The sequence below is a fragment of the Leptonychotes weddellii genome, chromosome 2 (genome assembly GCF_054177405.1).
Source record: "Leptonychotes weddellii isolate Sample4059 chromosome 2, ASM5417740v2, whole genome shotgun sequence".
NCBI lineage: Eukaryota > Metazoa > Chordata > Mammalia > Carnivora > Phocidae > Leptonychotes > Leptonychotes weddellii.
This window is the reverse complement of record NC_138370.1, coordinates 53,173,051-53,187,653: the sequence shown is the minus strand read 5'-3', so window position 1 is coordinate 53,187,653 and position 14,603 is coordinate 53,173,051. Positions and strand designations below refer to the sequence as shown.

Below are 14,603 nucleotides of genomic sequence, written 5' to 3'. Positions count from 1 at the left end.
AGAATGAGTCTGGAAGCTTTCCTTCTGTTTCTATTTTTTGAAACAGCTTCAGGAGTATAGGTATTATTTCTTATTTGAATGTTTGATAGAATTCCCCAGGGAATCCATCAGGCCCTGGACTCTTGTTTTGGGGGAGGTTTTTGATCACTGCTTCAATCTTGTTACTGGTTATTGGCCTATTCAGGTTGTCGATTTCTTCCTGTTTCAGTCTTGGCAGTTTATAAGTTTCCAGGAAGACATCCATTTCTTCCATGTTGCTTAATTTATTGGCATGTAGTTGTTAATAATAATTTCTAATAATTGTTTCTGTTTCCTAGGTGTTAGTCATGATCTCTCCCCTTTCATAATTTTATTAATTTGTGTCCTTTCTCTTTTCTTTTGGATAAGTCTGGCCAGTGGCTTATCAATCTTAATAATTCTTTCAAAGAACCAGCTTCTAGTTTCGTTGATCTGATCTACTGTGTTTCTGGTTTCTAATTCATTGATCTCTGCTCTAATCTTAATTATTTCTCTTCTAATGCGTGGCTTAGGCATCATTTGTTGCTTTTTCTCCAGTTCTTTAAGGTGTAATGTTTGTTGGTGAATTCGGGATTTTTCTATTTTTTTGAGTGAGGCTTGGATGGCTGTGAATTTCCCCCTGAGGACTGCCTTTGCAGTATCCCATGGGATCTGGACTGATGTGTTTTCGTTCTCATTGGTTTCCATGAATTATTTAAGTTCTTCTTTGATTTCCTGGTTGACCCAAACATTCTTGAGCAGAGTGGTCTTTAGCTTCCAAGTGTTTGAATTTCTGCCAAATTTTTTCTTGTGATTGAGTTCCAGTTTTAAAACATTATGGTCTGAGACTATGCAGGGAATAATCTCAAATCTTTTGATATCGGTTGAGACCTGATTTGTGACCCAGTATGTGGTCTATTCTGGAGAAAGTTCCTCGTGCGCTCGAGAAGAATGAGTATTCTTTTGTTTTAGGGTGGAATGTTCTGTATATATCTGTGAGGTCCATCTGGTCCAGTGTGTCATTCAAAGCTCTTGTTTCTTTGTTGATTTTCTGCTTAGATGATCTGTCTATTGCTGAGAGTGGAGCATTGAGGTCTCCTACAATTAACGTATTGTTATCAATAGGACTCTTTATTTTGGTTAACAGTTAGCTTATGTAGATGGCTGCTTCCATGTTGGGGGCGTAGATATTTACAACTGTTAGGTCTTCTTGTTGGATAGACCCTTTAAGAATGATACAGTGGGGAGCCTGGGTGGCTCAGTTGTTAAGTGTCTGCCTTCGGCTCAGGTCATGATCCCAGGGTCCTGGGATTGAGCCCCGCATCAAGTTCCCTGCTCGGCAGGAAGCCTACTTCTCCCTCTCCCTCTCCCCCTGCTTGTGTTCCCTCTCTCGCTGTGTCTCTCTCTGTCAAATAAATAAATAAAATCTTAAAAAAAAAAAAAGGAATGATGTAGTGTCCTTCTGTGTCTCTAACTACAGTCTTTAGCTTAAAATCTACTTTGTCTGATATAAGAATGCCTCCCCAGCTTTCTCTTGAGGCCCGTTGGCATGAAAGATGAATCTCATCCCTTCACTTTCAGTCTGGATGTAGCTTTAGGTTTAAAATGAGTCTCTTGTAGACTGCATATGGATGGGTCCTGTCTTTTTATCCAGTCTGCAACCCTGTGCCGTTTTATGGGAGCATTTAGGCTGTTCACGTTGAGAGTGATTATTGAAAGATAGGAATTTATTGTCATCATGTTGCCTGTGAAGTGTTTGTTTCTGTATATTGTCTCTGTTAGTTTCTGTTATATATCACTCTTGGGGTCTTTCTCCTTTCACAGAACCCCCCTTAATATTTCTTGCAGGGCCGGCTTAGTGGTCACATATTCTTTCAGTTTCTGCCCGTCTTGGAAGCTCTCATCTCTCCATCTATTCTAAATGACAGCCTTGCCAAATAAAGTATTCTTGGCTGCATGTTCTTCTCGTTTAGTACCCTGAATATGTCTTGCCAGCCCTTTCTGGCTTGCCAGGTCTCTGTGGATAGGTCTGATGTTATTCTGATGTTCCTCCCTCTGTATGTAAGGAATCTCTTCCCCCTAACTGCCCTTAAGATGGTTTCCTTGGTTCTAAGATTTGCGAGTTTTACTATTACATGCCGGGGCATTGGCCCCTTTTCCTTGATCTTGGGAGGGGTCCTTTCTGCCTCTAGGACACGAATGTTTGTTTCATTCCCCAGATTAGGGAAGTTCTCAGCTATGATTTGCTCAAATATATCTTCTAGTCCTCTCTTTCTCTCCACCCCCTCGGGGATCCCAATAATTCTGACATTGGAACGTTTCATGGCGTCACTTATTTTTCTAATTCTGTTTTAATGGATTTTGAGCTGTTTCTCCCAGGCCTCCTCCTTTTCCTTTTTTTCTATCCATTGGTCTTCTAGAACACTAATTCGTTCTTCTGCCTTGTTTACCCTAGCTATTAAGAGTATCTAGATTAGATTGGATCTCACTGATAGCATTTTTAAGTTCTGCCAGTTTAGCTTTCATTTCTGCCCTTAGAGACTCTTATGTTGCCATTAATCGATTTCTCCATTCTAGCTATGGTCTTCGTAACTGTTACCCTGAAGTCCATTTCTGACATCCTGGTTATATCTGTATTCATTTGTAAATCTGTGGCAGAAGTCACAGTCTCTGAGTCTTTCCTATTTTGGGGATTCCTCCTTCTAGTCATTCTGTTGAGGGGTGGTTTTGGGAGTGTACAGAGTCCAAATTATTGACCACAACCCAAGCAAGATGTACCTGTTTTATAGGGACCTTAGGGTTGTTGCCCTCTTGTTCTTCCAGCCTGTCTTCTGGGGGAGGGGCCTGCTGCACTGTTACTCTGGCAACCCTGTTTGTGCAGAGTTGCCCTGCCCCCTGTGGGGGTGGGGTGGGCTCAGTGAAAAGTGTTTTTTGGGGGCTTTTGTTCTCTGGCGGCTTTCCCTGGCGGCTTTCTGTGTCTCTTCCGAGAATCAGAGCTGAAAAGACCGTTTCCAAACCTCGGCCTCAGAGCAGAGAGATCACAGTCTGTTCTTCAGTGAGCTCTCCAGGCCACAGTATCTCCGTTTCTGTCTGTGCTGCTTAAAACTGCAGCGTCCTGGGTTGTGTGCCTCTCAGCAGCACTCCCAGTCCTTGCCTCCAGGTTGGGGCATGTCTCTGCCCTTTGTGCTTCTAAAACCACCAGCCGCCCCCAGTTCGCACCTGCTCCAGGTTTCTGTCAGGGGGGCTGCCCTAAAGTCCTTTCCCCGCTGCTACCGGTCTGCGAGTCTGTGTCCGGTCCCCAGTGCGGGAGGCTATCACTCATCGGCGGTGTAGGATCCTGACGGCTCAGCTCCCTCCCCCTTCCGTTTATCCTTCAATATCTTCCCACGGAACCTCTTCGTACCTTGAATCCAACCACCTGCAATATTCTGTTTGTAGAGATCCAGATCTATCTTCTTACATCTCAGGTTGATTTCGTGGGTGTTCAGAGTGGTCTGGTAGATATCCAGCTCAATTCCGGGGACTGGTTGAAATAGGGTCCCCTACTCCTCCACCATCTTTTCCCTTCCTCTAAAAACATTTGTTTTTAATCATGGTGGCATAAGACATTCCTCATTTTTGCCCTCCCACCCCCAATAACAAGTATTCTGTATCCATGCATGAACAAAGTGGCTTTGTGGGACCTGTGGGATTCAGCACCATACACCAAGGGATCCGGTGGGAGTCTTGCCTACTTGTGCATTGCATACTAGGCAGACAGACCCCTGTCTTGGTTGTGGACTCTGAAGTGACCCATGAACCCATTCTAGCCCCTCTTGACCACAGTCAGGGAGCCACTGGAGAACATTGACCTAGACAGTCACCTGTGGACAAGAGGAGAGCCTTTAAAGAAGTCCAGGTTTCCAGAGGGGAAGATCCAGCACTTATCAGAGAAAAAAAGAAGTCTGGATACATTAGAGTGGGTTGGAACAGTTTGACTTTACCCATATCACCCCCTCCCCAAGGTGTACAGCACAGGGCCAAGAGAGATCTTCCTCAGGCTGCAATTCTTTAAGTGCAGAAAAGGAAGAGTGTATGAGTGAGCACTGAGGGACACAGTTCTACTAACTGCGTGGTGGACTCCCATCAAAAGCCTGCCCACTAGCTGCTGGGAAAGCCTCCCTCTCAGATCCTCTCAACAGACCCATATGCACCCCACCCCCTCTATGCTATGCCCCCCACCCCCACTGTGTGGCAAGTTTCCTGTTTGTGCTTTTGTAGGAAGAGGCAAGAGTGAGCTTTGGAAGGTGACAAATAAGCACATGCAGCAGGCCCAAATCTGTGGGCCAGGGAGAGACCACAAACTTCAGCTATAGCACCACCTTTGAGAAAACAAAAGAGAGGCTGTGAGCACTCAGTTTGGTGTGTTGCAGGATGAAGACAAGCATACAAGCTTAAGATTTCTTCCACAAAAGGGAATAAGAAGCTTAGAGCAGGTGTGTCCATAGAAGGTCCAAGAAATCCTCAGAATCTCCAGCAGGGCTGAAGGCAGGTATTACTCCCCTGAAGATAGCAAAGACTAGAGGAGATGACTGCTACTTCAGAGACAGAGACAGCAGCACACAACTCCAACAAACATGGAAAATCAAGGTAACATGACACCACCAAAAGATCACAGTAATCTTCCCATAACCAAACCCAAAAACTTTGAGATCTGTTATTTTCCTGATAACGAATTCAAATTAGCTGTTTTAAGAAAACTCAGTGAGCTTCATGAAAACACCAATAATTCAGTGATTTCAGGAAAACAATACATGAATAAAATGAGAAGTTTAACAAAGGGAAATCATAAAAAAAAGAACCAAACACATTTTGGAGCTGAAGAATTCAGTGAATGAAATGAAAAATGCAGTGGAGACGGTCACACAGAAGAAAGAATCAGGAAGTTAAAACCATCCAGTCTGAGGAGAACAAGGAAAAAAATGAAAAGGAGTGAAGAAAAGCTGCATGATCTATGAAATTCCATTAGAAGGACCAAATGGTGAATTATTGGAGTTCTAGAAGAAGAAAGGGAGAAGGGGATAGAATGTTTATTTAAAGAAATAAGGGCTGGGGTGCCTGGGTGGCTCAGTCTGCTAAGCGCCTGCCTTTGGCTCAGGTTGTGATCTCAGGGTCCCAGGATCGAGCCCTGCATTAGGCTCCCTGCTCAGCGGGGAGTCTGCTTCTCCCTCAGCCCCTCCCCCTGCTTGTGCTCTCTCTCTCTCTCTCAAATAAATAAAATCTTTAAAAAAAAAAAAAAAAAAAGGAAAGAAGGGCTGAGAACTACCTAAATCTGGGTGAAGATTTGGATATCTAAGTTCATGAAGCTTTTATAGGTCACCAAACAAAATCAACTTAAAGAAATTTTCTGTATGACACATTATACTAAAACAGTCAATCAAAGACAAAGAGATAATCTTTATTAAAAGCAACAAGAAAAAAAAAAAAAGCTTGTAACTTATAAGGGAGCTCCCATAAGGCTGTCAGGGGGATTTCTCAGCAGAAATCTTACAGGCTAGGAGAGTGGGATTCAAGGTGCTGAGAGGAAAAAAAAAACAAAACTGCCAACGAAGAATACATTATTTAGCAAAGTTGTCTTTCAGAAATGGAAAGAGACTTTCCCAGACAAAAAAGCTAAGGGAATTCATCATCACTAGACCTGCCTTAGAAATGCTGACAAAAATGAAGTGAAAAGACTTGTTAATTATTAGTAACATGAAAACATATGAAAATATGCAAGACGTCGGTAAAGGCAAGTGTACAGTTGTATTAAGAATACTCTAGGGGCGCCTGAGTGGCTCAGTTGGTTAAGCATCTGACTCTTGGTTTGGGCTCAAGTCATGATCGCAAGGTCATGAGATTAAGCCCCATGTTGGGCTCCACGATCAGTGGGGAGTTTGCTTCCTCCTCCTCCCTTTCCCTCTGCCCCTCCCCTGCTCATACACATACTCTTGCATGCTCTTTCTCGCTCAAATAAATAAACAGAATAGAATAGAATACTCTAATAATGTAATATGGTGTTGTATTAACTCTAGCATAAGATTAAATGACAAGAATATTAAAAATAACTATAGCTACAATATGTTAGTGAATGCACAATATAAAAAGAGGTAAATTTTGACATCAAAAACCATAGAAAGGAACAAAGGAAATATAAAACAGCCAGAAAACAATAATATGGAATTAGTAAGGTCTTATTAATAAATACTCTAAATGTAAATGGATTGAATTCTCCAATCAAAAGGCACACAGTGGCGGGATGGATTAAAAAAACAAGACCCTACTATATGATGCCCGCCAGAGACTCACTTTAGCTTTAAGGACTCAGAGTGAAGGGATGGAAGAAGATATTCCATGCAAGGGGAAACCAGAAGAGAGCAAATGTAGCTATATTGATATCATACAAAATGGATGTTGAACCAAAAATGGTAAGTAGAGACAGAGAAGGTAATTACATAGTGACAAAAGGTTCAATTCATCAAGAAGATGTAACAATTAAAAATACATATGACTCAACATTGGAGTATCTAAGTATATTAAGAAATACTAACAGACCAGGTATAATAAAATAGTAGTAGGAGACTTCAGTATCCATTTTCAACAACGGATAGATCATTTAGACAGAATATCAATGAGGAAACATTGGACTTGAGCCATACTTTAGACCAAACAGACCTAACAGACATATAGAACATCCAACAATAGCAGAATACACATTCTTCTCAAGCACACACAAAATGTTCTCCAGGAGAGATCATATGATAAGTCACAACACAAGTCTTAGCAAATTTAAGATTAAAATCATACTGGCTATCTTTTCTGAGCACAGTGGTATGAAGCTAGAAATCAATAACAAGAGGAAACTAGGAAAATTCACAAATGTGAGGAAATTAAACAACATGCTGAACCACCAGTCCACCAGTGGGTCAAGGAAGAAATCAAAAGGGAAATAAAATATCTTGAAGCAAACAGAAACACACCACACCAAAATCTATGGGATGCTGCAAAAGCAATTGTAAGAGGAAAGTTTACAGTGATAAAGGCCTGTTACGAAAAAAGATCCAAATAAGCAACCTAATTTTACACCTCAAGTCACTAGAAAAAGAACAAACTAAACCCAATGTTAGCAGAAGAAAGGAAATGACAAAAGTCAGAGTAGAAATAAATGAAATAGAGACCAGAAAAACAATAGAAAAGGTCAATAAAACTAAGAACTGGTTTTTTTGCAAAGGTAAAATTGCGAAACCTTTAGCTAGACTAAAAAACAGAGACTCAAGTAAATAAAACCAGAAATGAAAAAGGAGACATTACAGCTTATATCACAGAAATAGAAAGTATCATAAGAGACTAGTAAGAACACTTATATGCTAATATAACCAGAAGAAATGGATAAATTTCTAGAAACATGCAGTCTGCCAACACTGAATCATGAAGAAATAGAAAATCTGAACAGACCAATAGCAACTAAAGAGATTGAATCAGTAATCTAAAAGCTCCCCAAAAGAAAGCTCCAGGACCAAATGGCTTCACTGATGAATTCTATCAAACTTGAAAGAATTAACACTAATCCTCCAACTCTTCCAAAACATAGAAGAGGAGGGAATATTCCCAAACTCATTTTACAAGGCTAGGGTTAAAACTCTGATACCAAAGCCAGACAAGGACATTACAAGAAAATAAAATTATAGTCCAATATAGCTGAAGAATGTAGATGCAAAAATTCTTATCCAAATATTAGCAAACTGGATTCAGGAGTCCATAGAAGAATAATATACCATGATCAAGTGGGATTTATCCATAGGATTCAAGGATAGTTCAACATCTGTAAATCATTAAATGAAGTACAGTGCATGAATAGAAAGAAAGATAAATATTATGTGATCATCTCAGATGCTGAAAAAACATTTGTCAAAATATGGCATCCTTCTATGAGACAAACTCTCAACAAATTAGGTATACAAGGAACATACGTTAATATATTAAACCTTAATATAGTAAAGGTCATATATGACAAACTCATAGCTAACCTCATACTCAGCAGTGAAAAACTGAAAAGGTTTCTTTAAGATCAGGAACAAGACAAGGATGCCCACTCTCACCACTACTGTTCAACATATTACGGAAATCCTAGCTGAGCAATCAGGCAAGAGAAAGAAATAAAAGGCGTTCAATTGGAAAGGGAGAAGTAAAATTGTCTTCGCAGATGATATGATTTCATATATATAGAAAATCCTAAGATTCCACCAAAAAAACCTTAGAACTAATCAATAAATTCAGTAAACTTGCAGGATACAAAATTAACATGCAACTTGAGTTTCTATGCCCTAACAATGAAATATCTGAAAAACAAAACAATCCCATTTATAATAGCATCAAAAACAATAACATTCTTAGGAATAAATTTAACCAAGGAGGTAAACAATCTCTACATTGAAAACTACAAGACTTAGATGAAAGAAACTGAAAAAGATACAAATAAATGGAATATCCTGCATTCATGAATCAGAAGAATTAATATTGTTAAAATGCCCATACCACCCAAATCCGTCTATAGATTCAGTATAATCCCTATCAAGATTCCAATGGTATTGTTCAAATAGAAAAAAAAAATACTACAAATTTTATGGAATCACGAATAGCCAAAGCAATCCTAAGAAGGAACAAAAATGAAGGCATTGCATTTCCTGATTTCAAACTATTTTGTAAAACTATAATAACCAAAAGAGGTGGTACTGGCATAAAAATTGACACATAGACCAATGCAACAGAATTGAAAGCCCATAAATAATATGGTCAGTTAATCTCATGACAAAGGAGACAAGAATATACATTGGGGAAAAGATAGTGTCTTCAATAAATGGTGCTGGGAAAACTGGACAGTTACATGCAAAAGAGTGAAACTGGACCATTACATTATACCATACACAAAAGTAAACTCATAATGGATTCAAGACCTAAATGTAAGGCCTGAAACCATACACAAAAGTAAACTCATAATGGATTCAAGACCTAAATGTAAGGCCTTTTAAACTCCTAAAAGAAAACATAAGTAATATTCTCTTTGACATCAGCTTTCACGTTTTTCTGGATATGTCCCCTTAGGCAAGGGAAACAAAAGCAAAAGTGAACTACTGGAACTACATCCAACTAAAAACTTTTACACAGTGAGAGAAACCATAAAACAAAAAAATGAAAAGGCAACCTATTGAATGGGAGAAGATATTGACAGATTATCCTATAAGGGGTTAATATCCAAAATATATAAGGAACTCATATAGTTCAACACCAAAAAAGCCCAAATAATCGGATTAAGAAATGGACAGAGGACTTGAATAGGCATTTTTCCAAAGAAGACATACAGGCAGCCAAGAGACACAGGAAAAGATGCTCAACATCGCTAATCAGGGGAATGCAAATCAAAACCACAGTGAAATATCTCACACCAGTCACAATGGCTAGTATCAAAAAGACAAGAAATAAAAGACAAGTGTTAGCAAGGACGTGGAGAAAAGGTTTCTTGGGTGCACCATTGGTGGGAATGTAAGTTGGTGCACATATGGAAAACAGTATGGAGGTTTCTCAAAAAGTTAAGGATAGAAATATTATATGATCCAGTAATTTTACTGCTGAGTATTTCCCTAAAAGAAACCCAAGCCTCTAATTTGAAAAGTTATATACACCCTTACATTTACTGTGGCATTATTTACAATAGTCAAGATATGGAAGCAGCCCAAATATCTATTGATAGATGAATGGGTAAAGAACAAGTAGTGTATGTGTACAGTGAATGTTAGCCATAGAAAAGAACGAAATCTTGCCATTCACAACAACGTGGTGGACCTTTCTCAGAGAAAGACAAATACCATATGATTTCACTTCTATAGAGAATCTAAAAAATGAAACAAACACAGAAACCTGGAAAGTCTCTTAAATACAGAGAACAAACTGGTGGTTGTTGAGGTGGGGGAGGGGGAAGGGTGAAATAGTTGCAGGGGATTAAGAGGTACAAACTTGCATTTACAAAATAAATAAGTTGCAGGGGTGAAAAGTACAGATAAGGAATATAGTCAATAATATGATAACTGTATGATGACAGATGGTAACTACACTTACCTTGGTGTGCACTGCATAATGGATACAATTGTTGAGTCACTGTTATACACCTGAAACTAATATTAACAGTGTCAACTATACTTCAATAAAAAAATAAGAAATAGAAAAATGTATTCCAACAGAAAAAAAATTGTGTCAGCTGGATTTTTGTAAATCCAAATCATTTTATAATGATCCTAGAGCTGCTTATCATTTTTAAAGTCATTTTGTGATGAATCTTTTGTAAAGTGAATAGTTATGGGGTTTATGTAAATGCAGATTTTGAAGTGTTTCTGAAAAGATGGAAGCCAACTAATCCTTTCTGTGGTATGTTGAAACACATTTGAAATGAATCTTTATTTCATCTTAGAAAGCCTTTTTAAAAAAATTACTATTAGAATATGATTACTTGTGGTCAGTCCTCCACCTTGTGTTGGCTCTGAGAGGAGGAGGTGGTCTTAGGCAGTGATGGACCCTCCCTCCATTTTACCTCCTTACCCTGTCGCTCGTAATGAGGCATCAAATATCCTCTCACTCTGTGGGACACCAGAGCCACTGCCCCTTCTCCTGGATGCCCAGTCTTGTTTGGTGGGAGACCGTGAGGATGCCAGGACTCAGGGTTCCTGGCTCAAAGGGCTCTTGCTGCCTGTTGGGTTTTAGTTTGCAGTCCTGTGTGCTTCCCTCTCTTATGGCCATGTCCCTAGTTGTCAATAAAATATTTCCTGACCAAAAAAAAAAAAAAGAATATGATTACTTGTGAAGACCTTTAGAAAATACCTAGGTTGCCTGGCAAATTTTTACTTTAGAACTTAAGGATAACAATACAGTAAGAGCTAAGTTATTAAATCCTTACTCTCTACCATACACAGTTCTAGGTGCTTTATAAACTTTTAATTTGTTTAATCCTCACAGTGGTCTTATTAGGTAAGGTATTCTTATTATTCCCATTTTATAGATGAGGAAACCAAGGCTTTAGAGAAATGATATAATTCGCCCAAGGTTTTACAAGCCAGCATATGACAGCTGGGATTTAACTCTCTGTGTCTGACTCCAAAGCCCAAACACCACATTTCCTTGTGAACTCACACTTTATAAATGAGAGCTGGATTTGCAGGAAAGGTTATTTTGTAAATGATTAATTTTTAAAGTTGTAAAGTCATTGATTATATGAACAGTTCCTCCCCCCCCACCCCCCCCTTTGGAGGAGTGGGTATATTTGTGAAATCTTAGTTTTCTTAGTATTTCAAAAATTACTAGTTTTACCAGTTTCTGGAAGGGGGTTGAGGGTATATAATAGTATGCTTTGGTCCCAGATAAACTGCCACAGAATTCAGAGCTATCTATATTATAAATCAATTCTGTTTTTTTTTAAATGATAGTCATATGTTCAGACTGACGAGCATTTAAAATTTGTTTAAAGTTTTCAAATAAAGCAGGTTTCCCTCCTTATTCCATTATGTTTTGGAGTCCTCTAGTGTTTTACATAATACATTCAAGTGTGTGAATATATTAATACCATGTACTTTATCTGATTTATGTAATCAAAAGGTTTTACGGATTTAAATATTGATAGTCTTATTAGCATATAAGGAATACATGGTTAATGAAATACCACCGTGTGAAGCAGAAGAGATTCAGTTGAGTATATAAGGCAGTTTTCCTACCTGTGCCTCTACTTTGTTACTCAAGTGAGAGCACTTCCCCAGTTGAGATTGTTTGGGTTTTGTTAGCTCTTGCCTTGAGGAAATGCAGTTGTTTTTCTCATTATTAGGTTAGATTAAGAAAAACCTCTTCCTTTTGAAGCAGTTTGAAGCTGGATAATGGAATGTTGGTGTTAATGGATTTTATTTTTAACCTCCAAACAGAGCAGCATTTTGCAGATGTTGTACTTAGTGAAGAATTTCTCAATCTCGGCATTGAACAAGTGTGCAGCTTAATCTCAAGTGACAAACTTACCATCTCCTCAGAAGAGAAGGTAATTAAATTGTTCTTTTCTGGTATATTGTGATGTAGTACTTTTCCTTTCTTTATTTCACTTTGTTTCGTAACTTTGTAATTCTGTATGTGTAGTGACAGCCAGTGATCTTTGATCTGGAAGTTATTAGAAACTCAACTAGTTAACTTGTTGATTGTGCAAATTACTGTTTCTTCACTCCATAGGAAGTTCCCTGAATTCCTAGACATTAGAGTTTTGTACTTGACCCCCACAGTAAGAACTGGCACATGTTAAACTGTTTGAAACTAGTCCTTTGGTGCTGGGTTTCTTCCCAAAGCTAGATGCCTATAAAAATTGTGATCTAAATGCAGTATTTCTCAAACCAAAGTAATTTTACTGTCCTGTGAGTTGGAAGAAGTTACCAGGGATAACAGAGTAGTAGCTTGTTCTAGACTGAACATTCTTTTTTTTTTTTTTTTTTTTTATTTGAGAGAGAGAGAATGAGAGACAGAGAGCATGAGAGGGAGGAGGGTCAGAGGGAGAAGCAGACTCCCTGCCGAGCAGGGAGCCCGATGCGGGACTCGATCCAGGGACTCCAGGATCATTACCTGAGCCGAAGGCAGTCGCTTAACCAACTGAGCCACCCAGGCGCCCCTCTTTTTTTTCTTTTAAGATTTTATTTATTTGAGAGAGAGAGAGAGAGTGAGCATGAGAGCAGGGGGGAGGGGCAGAGAGAGATGGATAAGCAGACTCGCTGCTGAGCAGGGAGCCCAACGTGGGACTCGATCCCAGGACCCTGGGACCATGACCTGAGCTGAAGGCAGACGCTTAAGCGACTGAGCCGTCCGGGCGCCCTATACTGAACATTCTTGACCATACTCTTCCTTTAAATTGATCTCCTGCCACTCATAGCCCATCCCTACCAGCACTTCCCTTCTCCCTTCCAGAGAGCAGCTGCTTTGTCTGGCTGTAGCCTCCCTCTCCACATTTTGAGTTGCCTTTGTCAGCCACCTGCACCTTTTTTTTTTATGATTTATTTATTTATTTGAGAGAGAGGGAGAGAAAATCTCAAGCAGACTCTGTGCTGAGGATGAAGCCTGATGTGGGGCTTAATCTCACAACCCTGAGATCACGACCTGAGCTGAAATCAGGAGTCGTCCGCTTAACTGACTGAGCCACCTAGGCGCCCCCCCACTTTCTCTTCTCTTAGTGGGTTTTATTCTTTGGGTCGGTGTTGTATTCTTTGGGAATCAGGACACAAAAGCTTGTGAACACACTGAGTTTGGAGAAACTGAAACATTTTTTCCTTTGTGTGCTTTGCATTTAAAGTTGTATGAAATTTAGCTTTATTCTTCAAAGATATCCATCCTGCCTGGGCATAAAAAGGCACATTTACTATTATATTTACCATATGAAAAAAGTATGTGAGAAGTGGTTGTTGTATGTATAATCTTAGCACTTCAGAAATATAAAGAAGAGGAAGACATTACTAGTCATATTAAGAGACATGTATTGAGTGCCTGCTGAGTACCGGACACTGCCATAGCGTCACAGATACGGAAATATTAAGAAAACAGCAATCTTTACTCCACAGACTAGAGGAACAACAAGTGGGCTAAATTAGTGATTATGGAATGCTGTAGAGGGTACTTAGGAGCATTTCGTCATTCCTGGGATGGGCATGGCAGTTCAGCCTGTCTCACATGTAGGATCCAAGTTCTAAAAATGAGTATGAGTTTGCTGGGGAAGTCTGGATGGGTGGGAATGGGAAGGGCATTCCAGGTAGAGGTAGAATACGTAAATGTAAAAAAAGGCGTGAAAGAATAATGGCATTACGTTGGTTCTGTATGGTTAGAGTTTAGAATATGTTTGGCAGAGTGGTAGGAGATAAGATGGGAAGATGACATAAAATATCTTCTCAGCCATATTAAAGAACCTTGACTTCATCCTAGTGATGAGGAGCCTTTAAAGGGTTTTAAGTGGTAGGACAATGTCATGATAATACCTATGTAATAGAAATATCATGAAAGCTGTTCTGATTTTCTACTGCTGCATAACAAGCCACCCCAAAGTGTAGTGACACAAAACAATAACCATTTTCTTATACTCAAAATTCTGTGGGCAGAATTCATTCAGGGCATATTGGGACAGCTTATCTCTGCTCTGTAGTGTCTGGGGCTTCTGCTGGCTTGGCTTGAATGTCTGGAGATACCAGCATGATACCAGATGAGCCATACTGGAGCTTCAGTCCGTCTGCACATGGTATCTTATGTCTCCAGAATATCCACAGTGGCTCCTTCATTCACTTCTCTGGCTCCTGGGCTGGAGTTTGGTTGGTATCTCCTTCCACCTCTGTCCTCTTCCCCCTGGCCCTTCCCTGCCCTCCCTCTCTGTGGCTAGTTTAGGTTCCTCATAGCATGGTGATCTCAAGTAATCAGACTTCTTGCATGACATCTGTCTTCCCCCAAATGAGCATTTCAAGAGACCTGAGTGAAAACTGAAAGGCTTCTTTTTTTTCTTTTAAGATTTTATTTATTTATTTGACAGAGAGAGACACAGC

At 39.6% G+C, this 14,603-nt stretch overlaps 1 protein-coding gene across 3 annotated transcripts in view; it reads left to right on the top strand.

Annotated features, from left to right (window-relative positions):
- KLHL2 (kelch like family member 2) overlaps positions 1-14,603 on the top strand; it is a 101,927-nt gene that overhangs the window by 64,254 nt on the left and 23,070 nt on the right. For all 3 annotated transcript variants that reach the window (XM_081811183.1, XM_081811180.1, XM_081811186.1), the window contains one exon: positions 11,973-12,082. In XM_081811183.1, coding sequence (XP_081667309.1) covers positions 11,973-12,082 — 110 coding nt within the window. The remainder of the gene's footprint in view (positions 1-11,972; positions 12,083-14,603) is intronic.